The following is a 24238-nucleotide window of genomic DNA, read 5'->3' as shown; positions in this document are numbered from 1 at the left end:
CGCACCGATCTGAAACGAGCGCCGGCCAAGCGAAGTGAGGTTTACAGATTTTACAGATGTTTTCGTGACTTCTTTGTATTTTCTGCGAAATTTAGTGAAGACTTAGATCCACCGTTCCCAAGAATGTTATCCAGGACGGTAGCAAAAAGAAAAGGGAGCCGCTTTTAGGGAATCACAGGTTTACAGGAATCATAAATTAGGATTAAGTGAGGTTTAATGTTCATTTATTTAATTTAATTTACATGTCTTTTCGAAATGTTCCAGTTTGTTTTTGTATGCAGAAATATAATTATAGTGTTGGGAATTGGTTATATTGGTAATGTATTTGGCCGGCGGGAACGGATTATCTGCATTTACATTATTTTCTATGGGATCATGTGTTTTGAAATATGAAATTTCACCTCAAGAACTCTCCTCCAGAGTGGATTAAATTTTTAAGCCGGGTTACCGCTGTATGATGGAATTAGTTTATTTATTTTTAATGTTGTACTTCACACGGGGGGTTGAAATTTTGGTAAAGTGGCTTAACTGTCGGTGATGTACTAAATAACTTTGACATCTGTTAGAAAACATAATAAACTGATTATGATGAAAGAGTTAATCTGTTCTGCAAGTAAGGCTTTAAATAAGGGGGGCAGAAAAATACCCAGGAGCTGTTCTTGTGTTTGGAGGACTAGTCAAAATGTTCTGCTCGAGTGCTCTCCCTCACATGCTCCCCCTCCCTCTTTATTTCTCTCTCTCTCTCTCTCTCTCTCTCTCTCTCTCTCTCTCTTGCTTTCTCCGAGTCACGAAAGGCAGCGTTACACACTCGTTTGGAGCACAGCCAGCCGCTCATACACGTCTCAGTATAAACCGGTTTGAAGGAGTCTCTGGACTGATGTGCGGTCTCAGAATGACTCTGCACAAAGTGAAGATGACTCAGCACTTTTAGAAGGGGTTCTGCTGTATGTAATCTCTCACCAGTCATCGTTATTGTAGATTTCTCTCTCTGACTCTCAACGTGGTTTGGGACCTGAGGAATGTAGAGCAGACGATAGACCGGGTGTTCGAGTGTTTCCGGCACTTTCTTTTGCCTCATGAGCAGTGAATCCGCACACACTCGCATGACTCAGCTGAAACGCAGCTCTCGCTTCTGTTTCCTGTTATGGAGCAGCGCTGAGTTCTGGAAGTTTCTACAGTCTTAACTGTGCCTTCAGAGTCATTTCTTTTTGTATACAGATTATAAATCTTCTGTTTGTGTTGTGTGTCACTTTACGTTTTTCTAATCTAGTTTTTAAGTTTTTAAGATGTTATATTAACTATTTATAGGGATGGGAAATTTCCATGAAGCGGAGACAATATCACCATACGATCCGATTTCTATTGCGATTTCTATAAGCATCACCATTTTTATAAAAATCCCAATGTGATATAAATTATTTTTAAAGATTTCTTTACAGTTTTAAACAAACTTTAGTCACAAACAACGCTGTGCCACGTCCCCATGTACGAACAGTTTACTGCACCACCTGTGGGATTATAGAGGAATTGCAATACTTAATCGATTTTATTTATTTATTTTTAATTCCCCACCCATATCTATTAATTAATATTTCAATGCTACACTGCTGAAGCTTTACCAAACCAGCTTCCTCTCAACAGTGTCTGGAATATCACTAGGGAAGTACGTTGTGTTTATCATCTTTTATCAGGATATCAATATTAAATCGTCATCTTACCCAGGCCTAGCCGGTGAGGGCGCGGCTGTTTTTGAAGTTAACCAACCTGTTTCGTAGACATTCCTAGACATTTAAAGGCAACTAAACTCAAACAAAGTTAGACGTAGCGATCTCTTCTCAGGAAACGCTGCGGCAGGTTACAGCCGAAAATAAACCAAAGAATTTTTTAAATCAAATAAAGTATGAGGAAAGATTTCTATAAACTAGTCATAACAACAGCTGTGTGATTTTGATCAAATATGCAATTAATTGAAACAGTCTTTTGTTATTCGATTCAGATAACGTTTTAGATTTCGAATCGTCTGTTACTTTTGATTGGGCGATGTTTGATTTGATGTATAATTTGTTTTTCCGCTATCGAGTTTAAAGTGCATTTATATGTGCGATGGAAGTAAATGCACTCGTAGCAATTCGAAGAAGACTTCAAAGTATTAAAGCAATATAAATACAACAAATTGTTCGCATTATGGTGAATGTTTCTGCTGTTAAAGGAAATAAATCCTATCCTGTTAATTAAATCAGAACAAATGTATGAAATTAAAGTAAATAGAACGGATAAACACGAGCCAATTAGAACGAATCGCACTCATGACATGTACACTGTAATAAACTTTCAGTCAGTACACGGAGTGTCTACGGCCAACCAGTGTGGGACAAGATCAACATCATCCTGTGGTGAATTAAACAAACAAACCAAAAAAACCCACAAACGTTCAGGACATTTCGTTAGTAGATTAGCATTAAAAAAAAAAGATGATTGTTTGTTCTAGACGTGAGGTTTAAACACTCGACAGGACCGGTTATGCTGTGTTTTAATAATTATTAGACACTTTTAGTAGTTTTGTAAGAAATGTAGCTGCTTGAGGCGAATCAGACGATCGACATTAGTGTTACTGGATAGTAAAAAACAAAAAATCACGACGATCAAAGTCTGAGTCGTAAGAACCTGCTTCTAGAAGGTTCTGATCAAACGCTCAGCCTGTTAACATTCCGCACCAGCGAGACCGCCACGCTCCGTATAAACATCCTTGACTTCCAGCGGGTTTTGACATTGTTTTCCCAGCGTGAAGGGCATGAGAAGTGCAAACCCTCATCACACAGCACATGTTGCACAGCCTGTCCCTGTAGAACACCAGGATCCCCGGCAACCGTGAGGCCTTAGGAACCCGAGCGTTACTGTGTGTGATGAGTATTTACTCGTCCTGGGTATAAACTCATCTTTCATGCTGTCTGGTGTGAAGCATGAATTAGGACTGGATCTTTGTTCCTATGCTAAGATCTGAACGCAGTGTATATACAGTATATCTTATGTAGGAAGGCTTTTCCTTTAAGTTTTTTTGCGCTGGAGCTTGTCGACTCAAGTTGCCGCAGACACCATCATCATGGAGCATTAGTTTCTTTTTGTACAGAACATCTTGTTTTATGCCAGACTGCCTGAATAAAGACCATTTGTTGCATCAAATTTCCCACCGAAGCTCAAATTAACAGCTTTAAATCTTTTGAAAGCCGGCGACCGAGACGCAGCCTGTATGACGAAACTAAAACATGTGTGTGAGGTACGGTCCTGTTCTAGAATGTCCAGGTGTTTGGTGAGCAGACTAACATATCTTGGAGAAGTTAATGCATTTGTCTGGCCTTCCGGTTCCACTAAAAGAAGCCCTACGTATCTCTAGATTTATATCTTCATTTACAACATTTAGCAGCTAACTGGATACACTGACTGCAGAAGGTATGGACCTGCCCCACACTTCTGCAGTAAAGCTCAATAAATTACAGTTTTCTCAGTACTACTACGGCACCATCATCGGACTGCCTGTCTGATTTAACGTCTGAAACCCAGACCTCCCAATTTGGAACTCCTTTGAATGACCCAAACATGTGGAGAAGGTCAGGACTGTATGGGGGACGTGGCGATAACTCCCAGCCGAGTTCCTATGAAGTCGAAGTGGTGTTGGTGAATGTGTGTGAACTGTACATACACATCACAGATCTGTCTTTTCCTCAAGTGGGTGATGAGTTGTCCGTAGATTTTTCTCGAGGATGATGCATTCCACTTTCACTAAATGTTCACAGGAACCACAGCAGTGGGCTCATCACTCACGGGCTTACCACCTTCTTTAAAACATTTTCAACTTTTCTTTTCTTCTTTGTCTTTCGGCAGTTCCTTTTCACGGGTCGCCACAGCGAATCATCTGCCTCCATCTAACCCCATCCTCTGCTTACTCTTCTCTCACACCAACTAACTTTATGTCCTCTCTCATCCATAAATCTCCTCTTTGGTCTTCCTCTAGACCTCCTGCCTGGCAGTTCCAACCTTAGCATCCTTCTACCGATATATTCATTTACATTTAGGCATTTGGCAGACGCTTTTATCCAGAGCGACTTACATTTTTTTAATCTCATTACACATCTGAGCAGGTGAGGGTTAAGGGCCTTGCTCAAGGGCCCAACAGTGGCAACTTGGTGGTTGTGGGGTTTGAACCTGGGATCTTCAGAACCATAGTCCAATGCCTTAACCACTGAGCTACCCCTGGCACCATCTCTCCTCTAAACATGTCCGAACCACCTCAATCTGACCTCTCTGAATTTATCTCCAAAACATCTAACATGGGTTGTCCCTCTGATGAACTTAATTGAACCTCAACATCTTCAGCTCTGCTACCTTCAACTCTGCCTCCTGTCTTTTCTTCAGTGCCACTGTCTCTAAGCCGTAGAGCATCGCTGGTCTCGACACTGTCCTGTACACCTTTCCTTTCATTTTTTCGCTGATACTCTTTTATCACATAACACACCTGAAACTTTTCTCCACCCGATTCGTATCAGTTAGTGTTTCATTTAGTTTTAGCCATTATAGTGTATTTGCTCCACCCCCTTTTGTGACGTTCAGCAGTGACGGCTCGGAGCTGTCCATGTTAATGCTCAACAACCCGTATTTTTGGACTTTGATTCCTTATGAAGGTCAAAGTTCATGCATTTAAAGAATCAGTGTTTAAGTTTCAATAGGATTTGTATGGTAATGACATCCATGCTGTTGGTTGTGTTTGTAAAGCGAGGTTCCACTGTAGTTATGATGTATGTATATGAATGCTACACAACCACTTTGGGTTCCATCTGATTAGATTTAAAATCATAAAAAAAAATTTTATTTGTTATTTTTTTATTCTTTGTCAGTTTTTTTCTTTCTTTTTTTAAATGTATTTCTGACTCCGTTTGCTCTGTTCATCAGCAGACCGGCAGACAAGGCCATGTACTCTCCCAAACGCCCGGCTAAGCCCGAGAGCAAGGACGAGCAGCCGATTGAAGAGTCCGAGATCTTAATCTCCAAATCTCCTCAGAAGTCGCGAGAGCCGTCGCTCTTCCTCGCCCTGTGCCGGACTTTCGGACCGTACTTCCTCGTCAGCTCCGTCTTCAAGTTCATCCACGACATCCTGATGTTCGCTGGACCAGTAATCCTCAGGTTGGTTTCCTTGTGTGTGTGTTTGAGGGATATTTGCCGTCTCTCACAGTGTAAGAACACAATCGCATCCTCAAATACAGCTGTGACCTTCCAGACAGGGTCGCCACACAGTTTACTCGAGCACGCTGGAAGTTACAAACCTATCCCGCTGATCTCAGACCACACGAGTTCAGACTACAATAAACATCACCGCATGAGACGTAGTCTACTAAACCCCTTTTAGATACAGTAATATCTGTGAGACGCGCGGTCACGCCTTATGTTTATGTCTAAAATTAGCCGCGGGATTGTCTCAGCCAGCATGGTGATTGAGGCGTCACCATAGTAACGTCATGCTTGGGTTGGTATCTAAACTCTTAAATACAAGTGGACGCACACAATAGTCTCCTGTGCATGCCTGCGGGAAAGGGTAAAAGTTTGCATCCCCCGTTGGTTGTGCTTGAGAAAAGAGTAAATGTACTTTTAAAAAGGTTGCGCGAAGCTAATCCATGTACCAAACGTGTTGCTCTTGTGTGTTATTGTCGTGCGGTACAGAACGCATTATTCTGTATACATCATGATTTGCCAAGAAGAGTAAAACTTGAACTACATTTGGTAGGCTACATTTGATCACGGTTATAATGAGTGATAACAGCACTGAGCCGTGTCTTAACATTAAAGCTTAACTATGAACATGTCTTCACTATCCCCCCCCCCCCCCCCCCCCACTCTCGCACTTCATCTCAATCATAAAGTACAGCGTCTCATTTTACCAGAAATCCCAAAAGAGTCAATTTGTCTGTCCTGAAATATCACAAAGTGACGATCAAGCGTATTTTCCTAAATGTTAAATAAATTTATAAAATCAAACTATTTTTCTGTACATCAAACTCCCTTTATTTTTACTCCTTTTGCAAACGCACCATGTCGGTGTCTCTGTGAATGAGCTACCGCAGAGCCACGCCCCTCCAGAGAATAGGGGAGCTGGGGGAGGGGCTTCTCTTATGATGTCACAGTATATGGAAAATTTTATTGGCTTGTTTTATACCCTGGCCAATGCAAAAAGCAAAAAAAAACAAAAACATTTTTTTTTTTTTTGTCCCTCACTACTACTTATTATTATTACTATTATTATTTTTTTTTAATATTATTATTAAAATATTATTTTATTTTTTTGTTTGTTTAAAAATGAGTTAAAAGTGAATTTTGCATAACGGGTGCCCTTTAACTGGATTTTACACAAATGACCCACCCTTCCTGACCAATCAGATTAGAGAATTTAGCTGCAGTATATTATAAATAAAGTGAAATATTGCTGTAAATCCTCCCAAGATAGTCACTGAACATCAACTGAGATGATGAGTATTCAATAGATGGAGACATGAGCATCTCATTTTTATAATTTAATTAAATACAAACTGCTAACTCATTTCTTTTGTTTACCATGTAATTGTCTTACTTTTTTTTTTTTTTTTTTTTTTTGGTCTAAATTTTTATTTATTTTCTTTCCCGCTTTGCAAACATTTGCATGTAGATTTTTTTCATAAAGATGTGAAATACTTGGAACTGTTTTTATAAAAAAAAAAACATTAATTTATTATTTTATATTATATATATACACAAGTTAATTTTTTGCTTCATTTTACAATTAATTATAATTTTTTTTTATTTTTTTATTGTTTTTTTTTTTTTACAAAGATCTAGCGCAATCTAATTTACTCCAGATGACTGTTTTGGTTTTTGACATTTACCTTGTGCAGTGATGTTATGACATCATAAAGAGGACAACCTTTGATTTGTTTCTGCTCACTAAACCCCCTATTTATTAATTAATTAATTAATTTTTATAAGACATGAAACGTCGTGTCCAGGAGTTTTTCTGACCCATCAGAGTTCCTCCTGTTGTCTTCTCAGTCTGTTGATCCAGTTCGTGAATGACTCCAGCGCCCCCTACTGGCACGGCTACTTCTACACGGCTCTGCTGTTCTTGTGCACCTGCGTCCAGACGCTCGTCCTGCAGAAGTACTTCCACGTGTGTTTCGTAACGGGGATGAGGCTGCGCACGGCCATCGTGGGCGCCGTGTACAGAAAGGTGAGCTCGAGCCCTGCTTTACATACGACCAAGGGGTGGAAATGATGAATGAGTGGTGTGTAGAGGATCACACGGGTGTCTTCTGTGTAGAAATTATGAATTATTATTTTAAATGATCTTGTAGTGGATTTCAATTAGCATCACTAATAAAAATTAAATAAAAAAAAACTATTATGTAATTTTAAGGATTTCCTCATTACAGAATAAGGTATCCAAAGACATTACACTACTTTATACTTTTGATTAAAATTGAATTGTAATGATTAAATATACTGTATATGTCAAATAATTTTTATTAATTAAAATAATAATGATTTAATTATCTAGAAAAATAAAAGAAAGGAAGCATTAAATAAAATGTGAATCATGTTTATTAGAGTAAGATGGCAATTCAAATATCTTCAGGTTTCACAAAATCCTTTTCCTCGTTTAAGGCGCTGGTGATTACGAACGCGGCTCGCCGCACGTCTACGGTCGGAGAAATCGTGAACCTCATGTCTGTCGACGCGCAGCGCTTCATGGACTTGATCACGTACATCAACATGATCTGGTCGGCGCCCCTCCAGGTCGTCTTGGCGCTTTACTTCCTCTGGCAGGTGGGAAGCGGTTTGGTTTTGAGCGGGACATGATGCCAGTCGTATCAGATCCATGTTGATTCAATCAATTAATTTGTGATTTATTTTAGTATCTGGGGGCGTCTGTGCTGGCCGGCGTTGCAGTGATGGTTCTGATGGTACCAGTGAATGCAGTTATAGCCATGAAAACCAAAACCTACCAGGTAAAATAAATAATGAAGTTTGTTCCAGGTTTTCATAGATGAACTGACAGACTTTCAGATGGATATATGACCAGCTGAGTTGATGGAGGGATAAACCCTGATGATCTCGTTCCTCAGGTCGCACAGATGAAGAGTAAAGACAACCGGATAAAGCTGATGAACGAGGTGCTGAACGGCATCAAGGTGCTGAAGCTCTACGCCTGGGAGCTGGCCTTCAAAGACAAAGTGTCTCAGATCAGAGAGAGTGAACTGCGCGTGCTGAAGAAGGCCGCCTACCTGGCCGCCGTGTCCACCTTCACCTGGGTCTGCGCTCCCTTCCTGGTGAGGGACGGAGACGTTACACCACGTTTGTAGCCCTACAGCTCTCACACTTTTGATTTACCATCGCGCCGTTCCGTGTACTTTGTGTTTCCCGTGCTAGGTGGCGCTGTCGTCGTTTGCCGTGTACGTGCTCGTGAACGAGAAAAACATCCTGGACGCGCGGAGGGCCTTCGTGTCCCTCGCCCTCTTTAACATCCTGCGTTTTCCTCTGAACATGCTCCCCATGGTCATCAGCAGCATGGTGCAGGTCGGGCGCAACTTTTTATTTATTTTATTTTTTTTCATGCTTTTAGAGATTATGACAATAATTCTTGTGAAAATAATTGAAATCAGTTTAGAAACTGTAGATATGATGAGGTCGAGAACTGATATCTGCATGTGACATCATGACATGATGCTATTTTTAGGGTGCCAATACTTTTATAACGAGCTCAATTGTTAAAGCATGTTTTTGCAAGACGTTTATATTTTGTTCAAATCCTTTTGGTTACAGGTTGAATTTGCGTGACTTAACCTGGCACCTCATCACTGTCTCTTCTCTTTTTTTTTTTTTTTTTTTTATTTATTTCTTTTTTTTTTTTTAGGCGAGTGTCTCGCTGAAACGTCTGCGTGCGTTTCTGTCTCACGAGGAGCTGGACGAGGACAGCGTGGATCGCAGAGCGGTTACAGGCTGTAAGCTGCCCCGAATAATAACCCTGCACTCCTACACCGATTAGACCCGATACAACAACGTTATGCCAACAAAAACTGATTTCTGCTGGTGCAAAACATTTCATCTGAATGATCAGTAAAGCTTGAACTGGATTGGTTGTAAACGCCTGAATCTGAATCATAATGAAAATGTTGAACTGGATTTACGCTCTCGAATCTGACTTGATTAAATAAGAATAATTGCAAAAATCTTAGTTTAATCGTCTTACACACTTGAGTTAGAGTGATTTATGAATGTTTAAAGCAGATAATTTTTTTTATTTCATTTTTAAAATCATTGAATCTGATTAATTCCATCACTCAATCCTGAATCGGCGCAGATCGTTAAATCTGAGTCGGAACTACACAAACACTGGAAACAAGGCGTCTTAATCATTTTCTTTCTGAACTGTTGTGCCAAGTTAAATCTAGGTTTTTTTTTTTTTATTTATTTTTTTTACACCACTTAAATCTAAGCCGTCCCACAATCTTTTGATTTCCACCTGCTTTAACTTCTCGAGTGGTCTGGGGTCTAAAAACGCGTCTGAGTGAATTCCATCAATGGAGTGAAGTGTGTAGGATTTCAAAAGGCAGGACGTGTCCACGCCGCACGCGTAGGCGACGGTCCCGGTGGCGGTTTTGATGTCCGGCTCTGAGACGACTGTTGTTCCTTTTCTTCTTTCTTTCAGCCCCTGAAAGCATCAGGATCACAGACGGGACTTTCAGCTGGTCTAAAGACGACCCTCCTGCTTTAAAGGGGTAACTGCGTCTCCATGACCTGATGATGATTACAATACATAATTTTTTTTTTTTTTTTACATTAAAAAAAATATATATATAAATACACTGTTGTAGTAAATGCATGACGTACATGGAGATGAAAGAAGTGTTAACAACACTAAACATGCACTGTTTTTAAAACGTTTCTTGACACCGATGTAGCTAAAAGACCAGCAGCCGTGTGAGGATTTGATGGGCAAGTACACCTGCATGTTCAAAATCCGCAAGATATCAACAGCCAGATAAATGCAGTCTGGCTCTGAGAATGCAAATGGAACGATTATGTGAATTAAATGTGATTAATTAAATGTAATCCAGTGGAATTCAGTCTCCCAGGCTCGTGAGCGTTTCTCAAATTCCCGAATTTGACCCTAAACTGTTCGATCTGGAGATCGTCAGGTTGATCAGAGCTCCGTACGACTTTACAGTTCAGGAGAAATCGCAGCTCTTGAAATGTTTAGTTTATTTTTTTAAAGAGTGTGCTTGGAAATTTTAAATAAAAAGAACAGATCGAGTTATTTGTAGGTGGATCCGTAGCGGGTCTTGTTCTGTAGGAATTGTTGATGACACATCCCCAAAGTCGACATCATGTGACCTCACAATCATGCACCAACACCGACCACGCTGGGTACAAGAAGGATGACCCCCACCAGTGTAGTGTAGGGTAGAGGTGAACAGAGGTGGAGGTTCAATGAGAACATTTACTTCTTTTCACTACGCGTTTCACGTAACTGTAGTTTTATCACTGAATACTTTTTACCTTCATTACATCCTACAACAAATATCTGTAATTTCTACATTTCATTTATTAAACTTATTTGGAATTGTTCTGTAATGTACCAGGAGTGTGTGTGTATATGTGTGTATGTGTATATATATATATATATATATATATATATATATATATATATATATATATATATATATATATATATATATATATATATATATATATATATATATAATATACATACACACACACACACACACACACACACACGGTTGGCTAAGAGCTGACGGTGTACTCTGAGAACTCCTATTAAACAGCGCTGAACATCTTGCTGTATCCTGGGACTAAATTCCACTTATTCTAAAATTTCCTGATTCTGAGCACATATTTTATTTATTTATTATAAACCAACTATGAAACAATGTGGTTTTTACCTCCGACCCACCGCCTGCCTGAGCGTCAATTTTATCATCTGAATCCAGTTGTAATTTCCTGGTAACGATTTACTGTCCAAACTGGACTCAAGTAATTATCTACGGAAATCTCTTTATATCACTTGTATTAGATTTATGATTATAAATAATCAGTGAATTGATGCTAGCACTTTAATTATCGTTATTATTGAAGAATTGATTAAAAAATGTTACTTGCAATCTTTTTTTTTTTTTTTTTTTTTTCTTTTTGTCATTTGAAAAAATTATGATTTGAAAATTTTTAGAAATATTTTCTGACAGAATCCCAAAATTAATGAGATATTAATCAGACTTTATTTAATGATGTCTTAATTCTGAGATTTTACTGAATAATATTAATTCATCAAATGCATTTTAAGTGTAATTCTGCATTAAGAAGCATGTTGTTCCTCTCTTTACATTTCTGCTCTCACTTTCTTCTCTCTGCTCCTCTATTCTGTCACCGTTTTCCCCCCTCTCTCTCTCTCTCTCTCTCCTCTTAATCTTCACTTTTCTTTCTTAATGTCTCTTTTTAATGATCTTTGTGTGTGTCTGTCTCTCTCTCTCTCTCTCTCTCTCTCTCTCTCTCTCTCTCCTGGTGTGTGTGTAGTGTTAACGTGTGTATTCCTGAAGGAGCTCTCGTTGCTGTAGTCGGTCAGGTGGGTTCGGGCAAATCCTCCCTGCTCTCTGCTCTCCTCGGAGAAATGCACAAACAGGACGGCTCAGTGTCAGTTAAGGTAACTCTCTCCCTCTCTCTCTCTCTCTCTCTCTCTCTCTCTCACACGCACATAGTCTCTCTTCGATTTTTCTTGTCTTAACATGTTTAACACCTTGCTTTCACACTTTTCATGTAATTTTTTTCTTTTTTTTTGGGGGGGGGGGGGACACACCTTGTTTTTTTTTACTAGATTAATTGATTATTTATCTATTTGTTTTCTGAATAAGATGAGATGCTCTTAATGTCCTGGAACATCTATGAAAATCAAAATAATAAATAAATTCTCATTAATGTGAATAAATACTCAATAAGTACATGTAATGTTGCTTGTTGGGACGTTTTTAGCACTGAAACTGGAGACTCCTTCCAGGAGGTGTTACATAAACTCCTCGTAGTTATAAACGCACAACCTCGTGCCTCTGCATCCTATAGAGATAACACGTTAGATCAGCGGCAGGATTGTTCGAGCTTCTGTTACGTGTATCGAAACAGTCAGGATGGTTAACTTTAAATGAACAGCTAAGGAAAGAAAAAACGCGTATAATTGCTTTAAAAACTTCAGATCTTAATCACTGATTGTGTGTCAGGTGACTTGATGGTGTTAATTTTCTCAGGATTTCACCAGCTGTGGGTTTTAGTACATGATGATAAATACAGCTGTTTAACTATCGTTCAGGATTAAATACTATACGGTGGTGGAGGGAATCGCTAGGGACCGACCGGTACGATGACATCACGATACCTCTGACCATTCGGTTTGTATTGCGATAATATGGAAACATCACGATTTTTACAAAAAAATCACTTTTAATATGAAATTTTGTTACAATTCTAAACAGACTTTGAAAGTCATTTGCGTCTTTTGTTTCTGAATAGTTTAGAGCGCCACCTGTAGAAATATAGAGGAACAGCGACGTTTTTCACTTCAACTGCAAACCAATAATTAAAAATTTTATTTAAAAATAGTAGATTTTGGGGTCAGTGTGGTCATACTTAATATTTGTTTTTAATCATGCCTTAGTGCAGCAGGACTGTAGCAGAGAGGAGATGTCTGATGTGTGTGTGTGTGTGTGTGTGTTGGTCAGGGTTCGGTGGCCTACGTGCCCCAACAGGCGTGGATCCAGAACGCCACTCTGAAGGAGAACATCTTGTTCGGGCAGGAGATGAAGCAGAGCTGCTACCAGAGAGTGCTGGAGGCCTGCGCCCTCCTCCCAGACCTGGAGATCCTGCCTGGAGGAGACGACACCGAGATCGGAGAGAAGGTACACTCACCATGACTGGAAACATTTCTTTTTTTAAATTGTTTTATTAGATTAGGGAGGGATTGTGCTAAATGATTTAATCCGTTCAGAAGGATCAAGGTGAAATGTTGTATTGTGAAACACATTGTTCCATAGAAAATGATGTAAATGCAAATAATCCGTTCCATCCACCCAAGAATATCACCAATTTCCAACATGATATACATATTTCTGTATATAAACACCATCAAAACATTTAGAAAAGGCAAGTACATGAACTAAAATATAAAATAAATAGACGTTAGACCTGACCTGACCTTAATTTATGATTCTGATGAACTGCAAGCGACTCCCTTTCTTCTTGCTACCACAAGAATCTGTAAGACGGGACATTTGTATGCCGAGGTTCCACTTCATCTTTTTTAAAAAGAAATCATTTTATGCTTTTATATTTTTTAGGTTTCTTTGTGTAGTCTCGGAAAAACAAGGACTAAAAAAAATAAAGGGTTGAGGGAGGGTCCAGTGTGAAACAGATTAATGATGTGAATTAATTGATGAGAAACATTTAATGGGGAAAGCTTTACGACTGTATGAAACTCCTCCAGCTCCCGCGTGGGGTCGTAAGGTCATCTGGATGGATGAAAGCACACACTCGGTTGCCACACTGGGTGTAAAATGGAGAATGTGGACACACATTAGGAATTCCATGTTCTACCAGCAAAACCATTCAAAAAATCACCATTCAGTAGAATAATTCCCCCCAGTTTTAAAATGGATAAAATCAATGTGCAACATGTGTGATGTAACCTCTAGAGAGGACCAAAATTTTGGTTTTAGAAGCATGAAAAGATTTATTGTGATATTGTGTGTAGAAAAAATAAAAAGGAAAAAAAATGCAGCTTTTACATTTCAAATAGTGTAAAGGAAACCTTATAAATTTTTTTTTCTAATTTAAGAAATCCCTAACAATTCTTGTATGCAAATGTTCACAGTTGCAATAAAATCTACATTTTCCGATCCCTGGTCCAGTCTTCTTTCTCCAAAATCCTGATGGTGATCCTAGGTCTAATTGTGTGTGTGTGTTGTATAGGGAGTGAATTTATCGGGCGGTCAGAAGCAGCGTGTGAGTTTGGCCCGGGCAGTGTACTGCGACTGCGCCGTGTATCTGCTGGATGATCCGCTGTCGGCCGTCGACGCTCACGTGGGGAAACACATCTTCGAGAAGGTTGTTGGGCCTCAGGGCCTCCTGCAGGGCCGCGTGAGTTCCTCCTCCAACACGCACTCGCGTGAATATTAAACTTACTCAGTAAAGATCTACATCTGATCCAAACTCTCTCCAGGCAGGAAATGCAAGTCGGGTTTAAATCGAACTGGGGGATCAGGAGTAACAGAATTATTAATAGTTCAGTGTTTATATTAATGATGTCACTTCTATTCTTGTCTGATCTGATCTGATCTCATCTCTTCTCCTCCAGTCTCTCTGTCCCTTTTTCTGTATATTCTGAGTTCTTCTCATCCCATGTCTTTTCATCTTTTTTTCTTCAGATAATTTCTGTTCTTCTAATCTCTTCTTTTTTTCTTTTCTATTCCAGTATCTTCTAAGCTTCTCTTCTCTTCTCATCCCTCTTCTTCTGATCTCATCCCACCTTTTTTCTTCCAGTCTGTTCAATTTCAACCTTTTTTTTTTTTTTTATCCTTTCTATTACAGTCTCTTCTCGTATCTTCTTTCACGCTTTCCCCTCATTTCTTTCCCTTTTGACCTGCTTGAACAATAAGTAATATAATATAGTTTATGAAGTAAGTAACAAATAAATCCGTTCTGTACCAAAGACCAGGACGAACACTCCACAGGACGAACAGTATACAGCGTAAAAGTGTTGCACAATTAAAAAGAAATTATAAAAGTCTCAGTTTACTTTAGCGCTCAGATTATTCGCTCGGATCTGATCCTTCACTCGCTCCCCTTTGTCCGTCTCAGACACGCGTGCTGGTGACCCACGGGCTCAGCTTCCTGCCCCAGGTCGACCTGATCCTGGTGATGGAGGACGGACAGATCAGGGAGGCGGGCTCGTACGCAGAGCTGCTCGGCCGTCACGCCGCCTTCGCCGAGTTCCTGCGCACTCACACCAACACCGAGCAGGAGGAGGAGAGCGACGGGGTCGGAGGTGAGCGCAGTCTTTGTAGATGAGCTCTGAGACTACATTGTTGGCAGAACAGATGTTCTTAAAAGAGAAGTGTGTGTGTGTGGATGGGTTTAGCCTTTCTTTAATACTCTTACAGAACAGAGCTTCTTTTGTTAGAGTCTTTTTATCCTCTATGCCCCTAAACTCTTCTCTAACTATTCTACTTCTGTGTATTTCTGTCTTCAACATTGTTGTTGTTGTTGTTTATTTCTGTCTAAAATGTAATTTACCCCCCTGTTCCACCCCGCTGTTGTCCGTATTGCCACATGTACCTTTTTGTCGTCCTTTTCCGCATCACGCTGTTCAGAGGCGGAAAGAGTTCAGGAGGAGCAGGATGAGAAATCTGAAGGTTGGAGGCCTCGCTGTTCATTAGCTCATGCAAAACATGTCCAGGCTCCCAGGGGCTGCATGGCGCATGATGGTTGTTGGTTTATTTCCCCCCCACAAGGGCTTCCTCTAGATATGGGCCAGCTTTTTCGGTGACCAAAAGTATTGAGACAAATTTTTTTTTTTTATAATGAGAATCAAGATAATAAGTGTGTTATCCTGTGCAATGAACTTACTTCAAAACAAACAAAATTTACCCTGAACTGCTTTATTCTTTAAAACCTGCTGGATCTGGTTGGGGATGGGGTCAGGGAAAAAAAAGTCTCTTCCTGAAGATCATGTACAGAAATAAGTTCACCATTCTCTTAAGAATTCCATAGTCTGGTTGGTTAGTAGTCAGGTGGACACTCCGGCTTCAGGAAGGTACAAACAGGAAGCAGGCAGAACTAATCCTACATGGCATATGCAGTATGTGTCTTAATACTTCTGGCCACCGCCGGACCTGTATCTGTCAGGCTTCAGCTCACCATCTGCATTAAACTGGTATTAGAAAATTCAAACTCCAGTCTACAGTATTTCATCTTATACAGTGCATGTGGAAAAAATGGTTTTAAACGCATGATCATAAGAGTGCAAAAGAATTAAATATACCATGGAATTTAACAGGTAGGTCATTTAAAGTAGGATATTATTTAATGATTTACTCGGTTTTTAATTATAATTGTGGCTTTAAGGGTTGAAACATTCCGGTGTGCTGTCAATCACTTTGTGTCACGGAGTGTTTTATTCCTCACCACAACATAAGTGTGCTTTTTTTCCTTTTTTTATTTATACTGACAATTTTAACAGGTTGTGTTTTGATTTAAACAAATGTACATGAGACAAGCTTTTTTTATTTGTTTTTATCATCAGAAAAGTTTTTATTTATTTATTTATTTATTTTAAAAGCTATATCCAATAAAGCTTTACCAGATTTGTTTTATTTCCCTTTCTGCTGGTACAACTGTCTCAGCTGCTGTTTCAGAAAATAAGTCTGCACTTTCTGACCAATCTGATTTAAGAATGATGTATAAAAGTGAGAAAAAGCAGAGTTCATCCGGAACACGGGTCATAACCAGGCCACAGTTAAACCGTGCCTAAACCCGACCCATGGGTCATTCTGGATGAAATGTGCAGCTTTGCTAAACGGTGGCGTGTTGCTTTTTGGTTTGAGCAGGTTAAATGCAAAAGTTTCTCTCCCACTCCTTCTGTTTAATCGATTTCTCCGTCTCGTTTCCGTCTTATCCAGATACGTCTCCGCGGAAAACTCTGGAAAACGGAGGTCCAGCGGCTCTGCTCAGGTGAGTGTGATATGTACAGAGCGAGATTTAGATTCATTTAAAAAATCGATTTATGTTTATCTCGTAACGATTAGAGTTCAATTTGGTGTGATTTAGATGAAAACATTTTATTATATAATTATTATTAATTAATGGGTCATTATAAATGCGTGAGGTTAACAGATGGCTGTGTTTCTCTACAGACAGAGCCAGGTGTCCTTAGACGCATCCGGAGCCGTAAAACAGAAAACCGAAAGCAAAGACGCCAAAGAGCAGAAAACTAAATCAGCAGACGCCGCCAAACTGACCGAGGCAGATAAAGCCAAGACGGGCAGAGTGAGTCCGAGTCGCAAAAACACAGCGGACTCGAGATGGGGCACTGAATTTAACTCTCTATACATTATCTATATACGTTGTATGTGTTTATAGATGATGTTTGCAGATAGTGTATGTGTGTGTGTGTGTGTGTATATATATGTATGTATGTTATTTACATTATATATTGCATATAAACATTATCTACAGTATATACATTACATGTGCTATCTGCATACATTATCTATAAACTTGTATTTTATGTATGTGTTGTTTACATACATTATTTATATACATAATATATTATACCTTATATAAATTATTTACGTTATCTGCATACATTATATACATGTACAGTATTGCATATAAACATTATACATTATATACGTTACATAATGTATCTATGATTATCTGTATACATTTTAAACTAATATATATATATATATATATATATATATATATATATATATACCTTATCTACATACATTATGTACACATACCTACAGTATTACACGTATACATTATCTATATATATACGATTTATGAAGATATATTATCTATATGCTATACTTTGTAATTACATATATAAAGTATCTACGTACTATGTTACATATTGCATATAAACATTATCTATATACGTTACGTTATCTGCATACATTATATACATGTACTGTATTTATGTACACATTTACATATATACGCATTCTGTATAAATAAATGTAACTCTATAGACCTGTTTTTTTTTGTTTTTTTGTCTATCCCGTCTCTCAGGTGAAGTTCGCCGTGTTCTGGGACTACATGAAAGCCATCGGTTTGTGTCTGTCCATCTTTAGCGTCTGTCTCTTCTTCGCCCATCACGTAGCGTCTCTGGGTTCTAATTACTGGCTCAGCTTGTGGACGGACGACCCGGTCATTAACGGCACTCAGCCCAACAGAGACATGCGACTCGGGGTGTACGGCGTGCTGGGACTCGCACAAGGTTTAAAAACTGTCGTCCTGCACACCATGCTTTTTTTTTTTTTTTTTTTTTTTTTTTCCTCTTTCCTCTTCTCGGCAACATTAGACGCCTCCTTTTCTCGTTCCTTCGTCTATTCAAGACTCTATACCTTAACGGTCTGTGAGGAATGATTTAGCGTTGACGCTCTGCTTCTCTCCCCTCAGGCATTGCCGTGTTCTCTTACTCCATCTCCGTGTCCATCGGTGGGGTCCTGGCGTCCCGCTTCCTCCACGAGACCATGCTGTATAACGTCCTGCGCTCGCCCATGTCGTTTTTCGAGCGCACTCCCAGTGGGAACCTGGTCAACCGCTTCTCCAAGGAGACGGACACCATCGACTCGGTGATCCCCAGCATCATCAAGATGTTCATGGGCTCCATGTTTAACGTGCTGGGGTCGTGCACCGTCATCCTCCTCGCCACTCCGCTCGTGGCCATCATCATCCCTCCCCTGGGGCTCTTCTACTTCTTTGTGCAGGTTGGAACACTGACGTTTAAAACCGTAAGAAGGCTTAAAAAATAATAAGCTGGCCCTATTAAGTGTTAAACAGTATACAATACATTTAAAAAGAGGGAAAAAAAGGATAAGAATTCTTCAGGTTGGTTCTTTACTGCCCCCTGCAGGTGATATCGAAGCAGACGGTACTTCCAGATCCTGTTTTTAGAAATGGGCTCAACATTTTTGCAGTATTTCTACCTAATGATGATGTGTTGATTCTTTCCCCAGATAAAGATTTTTGAGTGTAAATGCTGAGATTGTTATTTTTGTGAAAAGTATTAAGTGTGTGCTAATATTGATACCCGTATGTTTCAGCGTTTCTACGTGGCCTCGTCTCGCCAGCTGAAGCGTCTGGAGTCTGTGAGCCGCTCTCCGGTGTACACGCACTTCAACGAGACGCTGCTGGGGACAAGCGTGATCCGCGCCTTCGGAGTGCAGAGCAGCTTCATCGGGGAGAGCGACAGACGAGTGGATCACAACCAGAAAGCCTACTTCCCTAGCATCGTGGCTAACAGGTCTCATAAACACACAAGCACGTGTACACATGGAACATCCGAATAAAGATTAATTTTAAACACATTTTTAAAACAAAATTTAGATTCTAGATTTTAAATAAATCTCTAACATTATGGTTCAGAAAAAGTTTTTACATTTTTAGAATCACAATTGAAAAAAAAAAATCAGATGAAAGATGACATTTTATACAAACAAAATGTTCACGTAAAACTAATTTTAATACAATATCTACAGTGCTGGGGAAAAGTATTTGATGATGATGATGATTAACACTTGATTGCCACAACCAATTATGTTCATGGGCCAATTACCTTTTCTCATAGGGCCAGGAAGGTTTGGTTTAAGGTTTCCCCTTAATAAATGAAATCATCATTCAAAAACTGCATTTTGTATTTACTCTGGTTATTCTTGTGTAATAACTTTTTTAAAGTCTCAATCCTTTACATATGACAAATATACAAAAGAATATACAAATCAAGGGGAGAGCAAATACTTTTTCACGGCACTGTATACCATAGAGTTCTAAAGTCTAAGATGGTACATATGTAGGTATGATGAGTCTCCCTTATTTAAACCACAGTTGATTAATTATTATATATTGGTGAGATGCATTGATGCAAAACTGTTTTGTCTGAACAAATATGACCAGAAGTATGTGGTCACCTGACCATCACACCCACTCAAACCATCATTACCATCCAGTTCTACTGAAAGTGGACGTCTGGGAAGACCCTCTACTGGATGTTGAAGTGTCTGTGAGGATCAGTGATCATTCAGGAGCTCGGACCTGGAGCCTCCCAGACACCCTGACGTCATCGAGTTCTCCTCCAACACACAATGTCTTCTGGATATACGACGGGTCTGGACCTTTGTTGGTCTGGTCCCAGTGAATGGAAACCGTAACTTACAAACCGTACAAAGACATTCTGTATGATTCTGTGCCTCCAACAATTTACAGAAGGAATCACATGTGGGTGTGTTGGTCAGGGGTGCACAAACTTTAGGCCAGAAATTGTACGAGTTGGTTTTAGTAAGATTGGAACTCTTTTGGTAAATGTATAAGCATGTAGAAGGTGGTGTGTGTGAGTCAGATTAGTAATTGTGTGTGTGTGTGCAGGTGGTTAGCAGTGAGGCTGGAGTTCGTGGGGAACTGCATCGTGACGTTTGCTGCACTCTTTGCTGTGATGGCCAGAGACAGCCTGAGTCCAGGCCTCATGGGACTTTCCATCTCCTACGCTTTGCAGGTCACACACACACACACACACACACACACACACACACACACACACGTGTACAATAACTGATGAGTAAAAAAAAAAAAAGAAATACACACCATACTGAATAAAAAGAATATCTCTGTATGAACCAATACATAAATTGTTAAACAAAACAAAAATAAATACAAAGCAACAGTATAATTTAAAAGCATAAGATTTGAAATAAACACAGAGTGCCACATTTTTTTGCATAACCCTGCCTGCGATATCCTGGGGGAACCGGAGTGCCGTAATGATCATAGTATCCGTGCACATAGATTCAATGGCATCACTTCAAATTGCTCATTTTTGATGGGAAGTCAAAACATCCTATTTTAGATCCGCTCTCACTATTTACTGATGTTCGTCACTTATTAGGAAGTTGCATGACCGAAAAGGTTGTGACTCACAACCCCACAGGCTGGCACTACTTGTGAGACGCCCCGTCTAATGAACAAAGTACTACAGTTTCACACTGTATTTTATTTATTTATTATATTCGTTCACATCCATGGTTTTATTACAGTATAACATTCAGACTTGTTGAACTTTGCGTCTCCTAATGGTCTCCTGAGTCCCGTTGTCCTTCCTGTGCACAGGTCACTGCGTCTCTTAACTGGTTGGTGAGGATGTCTTCGGAGATAGAGACGAACATCGTAGCTGTGGAGAAAGTGAAGGAGTACGAAGAAACCGAGAAAGAGGCGAGTACAGCTTTGTGTGTGTGTGAGAAACAAGCCTATGGACGAGCTACATTACTATAGTATGATGATTATTAATATTATTGTTATTTATCTGTCCCCCCCCCCCCCCCCCCCAGGCGCAGTGGAAACTGGAGAAGAGCCTCACTCCTGCCGGATGGCCCACCGTCGGCCACGTGGAGATCCGGGACTTCGGCCTGAGGTACCGACAGGACCTGGAACTGGCCATCCATGACATAAATGTGACCATCGAGGGAGGAGAGAAGGTCAGCCCCGCCCCCCAAACAATGGGGTTTCACCATTTAACCCCTGATGCTGGTTAGGAACCGGAGCGGTGCCGCGTTAATAAATTGGTTTTAACCCTCAGGTGGGGATCGTGGGTCGGACCGGAGCGGGAAAGTCGTCTCTCACCCTGGGACTGTTCCGGATCATCGAGGCGGCGCAGGGAGACATCTGCGTCGACGGACTGAACATCGCCGAGCTCGGGCTTCACGAGCTGCGCTCTCGCATCACCATCATCCCTCAGGTGTGTGTGTGTGTATTCTGTATGATATACACACACTCTCTTTATACAGAATAAAACATCAATTTATTTGTTTTTTGTTCAAGTATTTGCGTGTGTGTGTGTGTGTGTGTGTGTGTGTGTGCTGATCAGGACCCGGTTCTGTTCTCCGGATCTCTGCGCATGAACCTGGACCCGTTCGATGGTTACTCTGATGACGAGGTGTGGAAAGCTCTGGAACTCGCTCATCTCAAGAGCTTCGTGTCGGGTCTTCAGGACAAACTGAACCACGAGTGTTCCGAGGGAGGAGAGAACCTCAGGTACTCCGAGTCGCTCACTCAGGGCTCTCATCGTCAGGGTTACTGAGGATTTTAAACTTTATTCTGTGTGTGTGTGTGTGTGTGTGTGTAAAACAGTCTGGGACAGAGGCAGCTGGTGTGTTTGGCGCGGGCGCTCCTCAGGAAAACGAAGATTCTGGTTCTGGATGAAGCCACAGCAGCTGTAGACGTGGAGACGGACGAACTGATCCAGTCCACCATCCGCACACAGTTTGAGGAGTGTACAGTGCTGACCATCGCTCACAGACTCAACACTATTATGGATTATACACGGTACACACACACACACACACACACACACACACACACACACACACACACACACACACACACACACACACCATCATCATGGACTATACACAGTACACACACAGAATGAAAGCTCACAGTTTGTGTGTGTGTGTTTACAGGGTGTTGGTTCTAGATAAAGGACAGATGGTGGAGTTCGATTCTCCGTCCAGTCTCATAGCGAAGAGAGGGATCTTCTACAGGATGGCCAAGGACTCGGGTTTGGTCTGATTATGGCAGGAAAAAAAAAAACAAGAGACAGTCTTTCTGGCACAGTCACTCTGTGATTAACCGTCCGTTCTAGAACACGGCCAGCACTCTAGAACCCAATTTTCATCTTAGAACACGGCCGCCACTCTGGAATCCAATCTCCGTACTAGAACATCCCCATCTCTCCGGAACCCACTCATCATTTAGAACATGGCCGTCCCTCCCAAACAACCATTTGATCATTCACAGTCATCACTCCAGAACCCAATCTCCATTCTCGAACATGGCCGCCACTCCGGTATCCACTCCTCACTCTAGAACACGGCGTCACTCCGGAACCCATTCTTCATTCTAGAACACGACCCGACAGTTCAGACCCCACCCTACGTTCTAGAACACCGCTCTCATGCCAGAAGGAACTGTCCATTCTAGAACACTGAAGTGGGCGGAGTCTGTGGAGATGCTAAACCTCCAAAGGCACTTTCTTTCCCCTGCTGCTGGACGAGCTGTTACTGGAGCTCATCGCTGTGGGTTTGGAGAAAGACTCGAGTTTCTCAACCAAAAAAAAAGGAATATATTTGGTCGGGTTTTATTTTTAAAGCAGAAGAAAGAAAAAGAGTTCAGTTTAAAGCGGCATTTCTGAGTGTGTAGAATTATTATTTTTATTTTTGTCTGTCTGTATATCTGTCTGTCTTTAAGCCAGATGTTAAGGCGTTTATTACAGTCTGATCAGGCTTTGGAGCAAAGCAAAGTCGACTCTTGTGTAGAATTAAGTCCCTGAATACCTCCCTCATGAAGACACTTAAAGCAGCCTAAGCAGGCCAAAGATTTACACAACAAAAAGTTAATATAACCGACAGAGTCTTCTAACTTCATTAACAAAACAATCTGCCATCTTGGAGAAAATAGAAAAGACATGAAGGTAGCGACTGTCTGTTGTGTTTAGTTTTCACAAGCTGAATTTAAATAATCTGTTTCCTCAAACAAATTGTTTCATGAACGAAAAAAAAAGTTAAATAGATTTTCAATTGTTTAAAAAAATATATATAATGTTTGTGAGCGTTTAAGCCACGCCCACCGGAGATAGACTGCTCTGCTTTTCCGCTCGTAAAATATTAAAGAACTGCAGTTTGCGCACAGTTTCGTTTCCCTTCTGTATGACATTTTTCACCTCCGCCAAGGTTTCTGTAATGTTTAATCTCAGTAGATGATGCCGTTAGTACAGCATTTTTAAACCGCTGGGTCTGGTTTATAGTAGTAGTAATAGTAGTAATAATAATAATAATCGTCTATTTGAACTTTCCATCTTTGATATGACACATGGATTATAATTTCTTTTTTTGGGTATATATATATATATATATATATATATATATATATATATATATATATATATATATATATATATATATATATATATAAAAAAAAAAAGACTCAGGTCACATGACACACCAGCACTGTTACATAGCATCAGTACGCTGTCTGTACGCGCTGTAAGGGGAGAAAAGCAAAGGTGCTTATATTATGCAAGTAGAGATATAAACAGCTGGAGACGAATGTAAATCCTTTATATCGTTACGTAATGACTTCGTTGTTTATCACAGGGTAACAGATTTCATTATAATGTGTTTGGATTCGTTTTATCTGGTTTCAGTCACGTTTACTCTAGAATAAGTTGCGATATTGGCGTAAACATGCTTAACACTCCTTATTTTATGTTTATAAGACAAATAAAGTCAGAACCAAGAAGCAAAAAATTTTAGTTGTTGTAAATGCTGACACTGGAGACTCCTTCCATAAACATAAGTAATCAATCTAACAGAAACCATTACGCGAT

The 24238-nt window shown here is 40.1% G+C and overlaps 1 protein-coding gene across 1 annotated transcript in view; it reads left to right on the top strand.

Moving 5' to 3' along the window:
• Positions 1 to 23211, top strand: part of abcc1 (ATP-binding cassette, sub-family C (CFTR/MRP), member 1) — a 34043-nt gene extending 10832 nt beyond the window's left edge. Inside the window, exons 8-31 of the mRNA XM_053514817.1 lie at positions 4945 to 5175; positions 7069 to 7246; positions 7681 to 7842; positions 7932 to 8024; positions 8142 to 8345; positions 8446 to 8592; positions 8930 to 9017; positions 9725 to 9794; positions 11608 to 11734; positions 12801 to 12977; positions 14047 to 14214; positions 14935 to 15121; positions 16755 to 16806; positions 16989 to 17121; positions 17872 to 18079; positions 18262 to 18572; positions 18909 to 19108; positions 20227 to 20353; positions 20965 to 21066; positions 21183 to 21329; positions 21431 to 21589; positions 21719 to 21885; positions 21982 to 22176; positions 22314 to 23211. Coding sequence (XP_053370792.1) covers positions 4945 to 5175; positions 7069 to 7246; positions 7681 to 7842; positions 7932 to 8024; positions 8142 to 8345; positions 8446 to 8592; positions 8930 to 9017; positions 9725 to 9794; positions 11608 to 11734; positions 12801 to 12977; positions 14047 to 14214; positions 14935 to 15121; positions 16755 to 16806; positions 16989 to 17121; positions 17872 to 18079; positions 18262 to 18572; positions 18909 to 19108; positions 20227 to 20353; positions 20965 to 21066; positions 21183 to 21329; positions 21431 to 21589; positions 21719 to 21885; positions 21982 to 22176; positions 22314 to 22422 — 3742 coding nt within the window. The 3' untranslated portion in view covers positions 22423 to 23211. The remainder of the gene's footprint in view (positions 1 to 4944; positions 5176 to 7068; positions 7247 to 7680; positions 7843 to 7931; positions 8025 to 8141; positions 8346 to 8445; positions 8593 to 8929; positions 9018 to 9724; positions 9795 to 11607; positions 11735 to 12800; positions 12978 to 14046; positions 14215 to 14934; positions 15122 to 16754; positions 16807 to 16988; positions 17122 to 17871; positions 18080 to 18261; positions 18573 to 18908; positions 19109 to 20226; positions 20354 to 20964; positions 21067 to 21182; positions 21330 to 21430; positions 21590 to 21718; positions 21886 to 21981; positions 22177 to 22313) is intronic.
• The last annotated feature ends 1027 nt before the right edge of the window (positions 23212 to 24238 follow it).

This window comes from Clarias gariepinus, chromosome 16 (genome assembly GCF_024256425.1).
Source record: "Clarias gariepinus isolate MV-2021 ecotype Netherlands chromosome 16, CGAR_prim_01v2, whole genome shotgun sequence".
Taxonomy (NCBI): domain Eukaryota; kingdom Metazoa; phylum Chordata; class Actinopteri; order Siluriformes; family Clariidae; genus Clarias; species Clarias gariepinus.
Note: the sequence above shows the minus strand (reverse complement) of the source record. Positions and strands in the feature narration are given on the sequence as shown.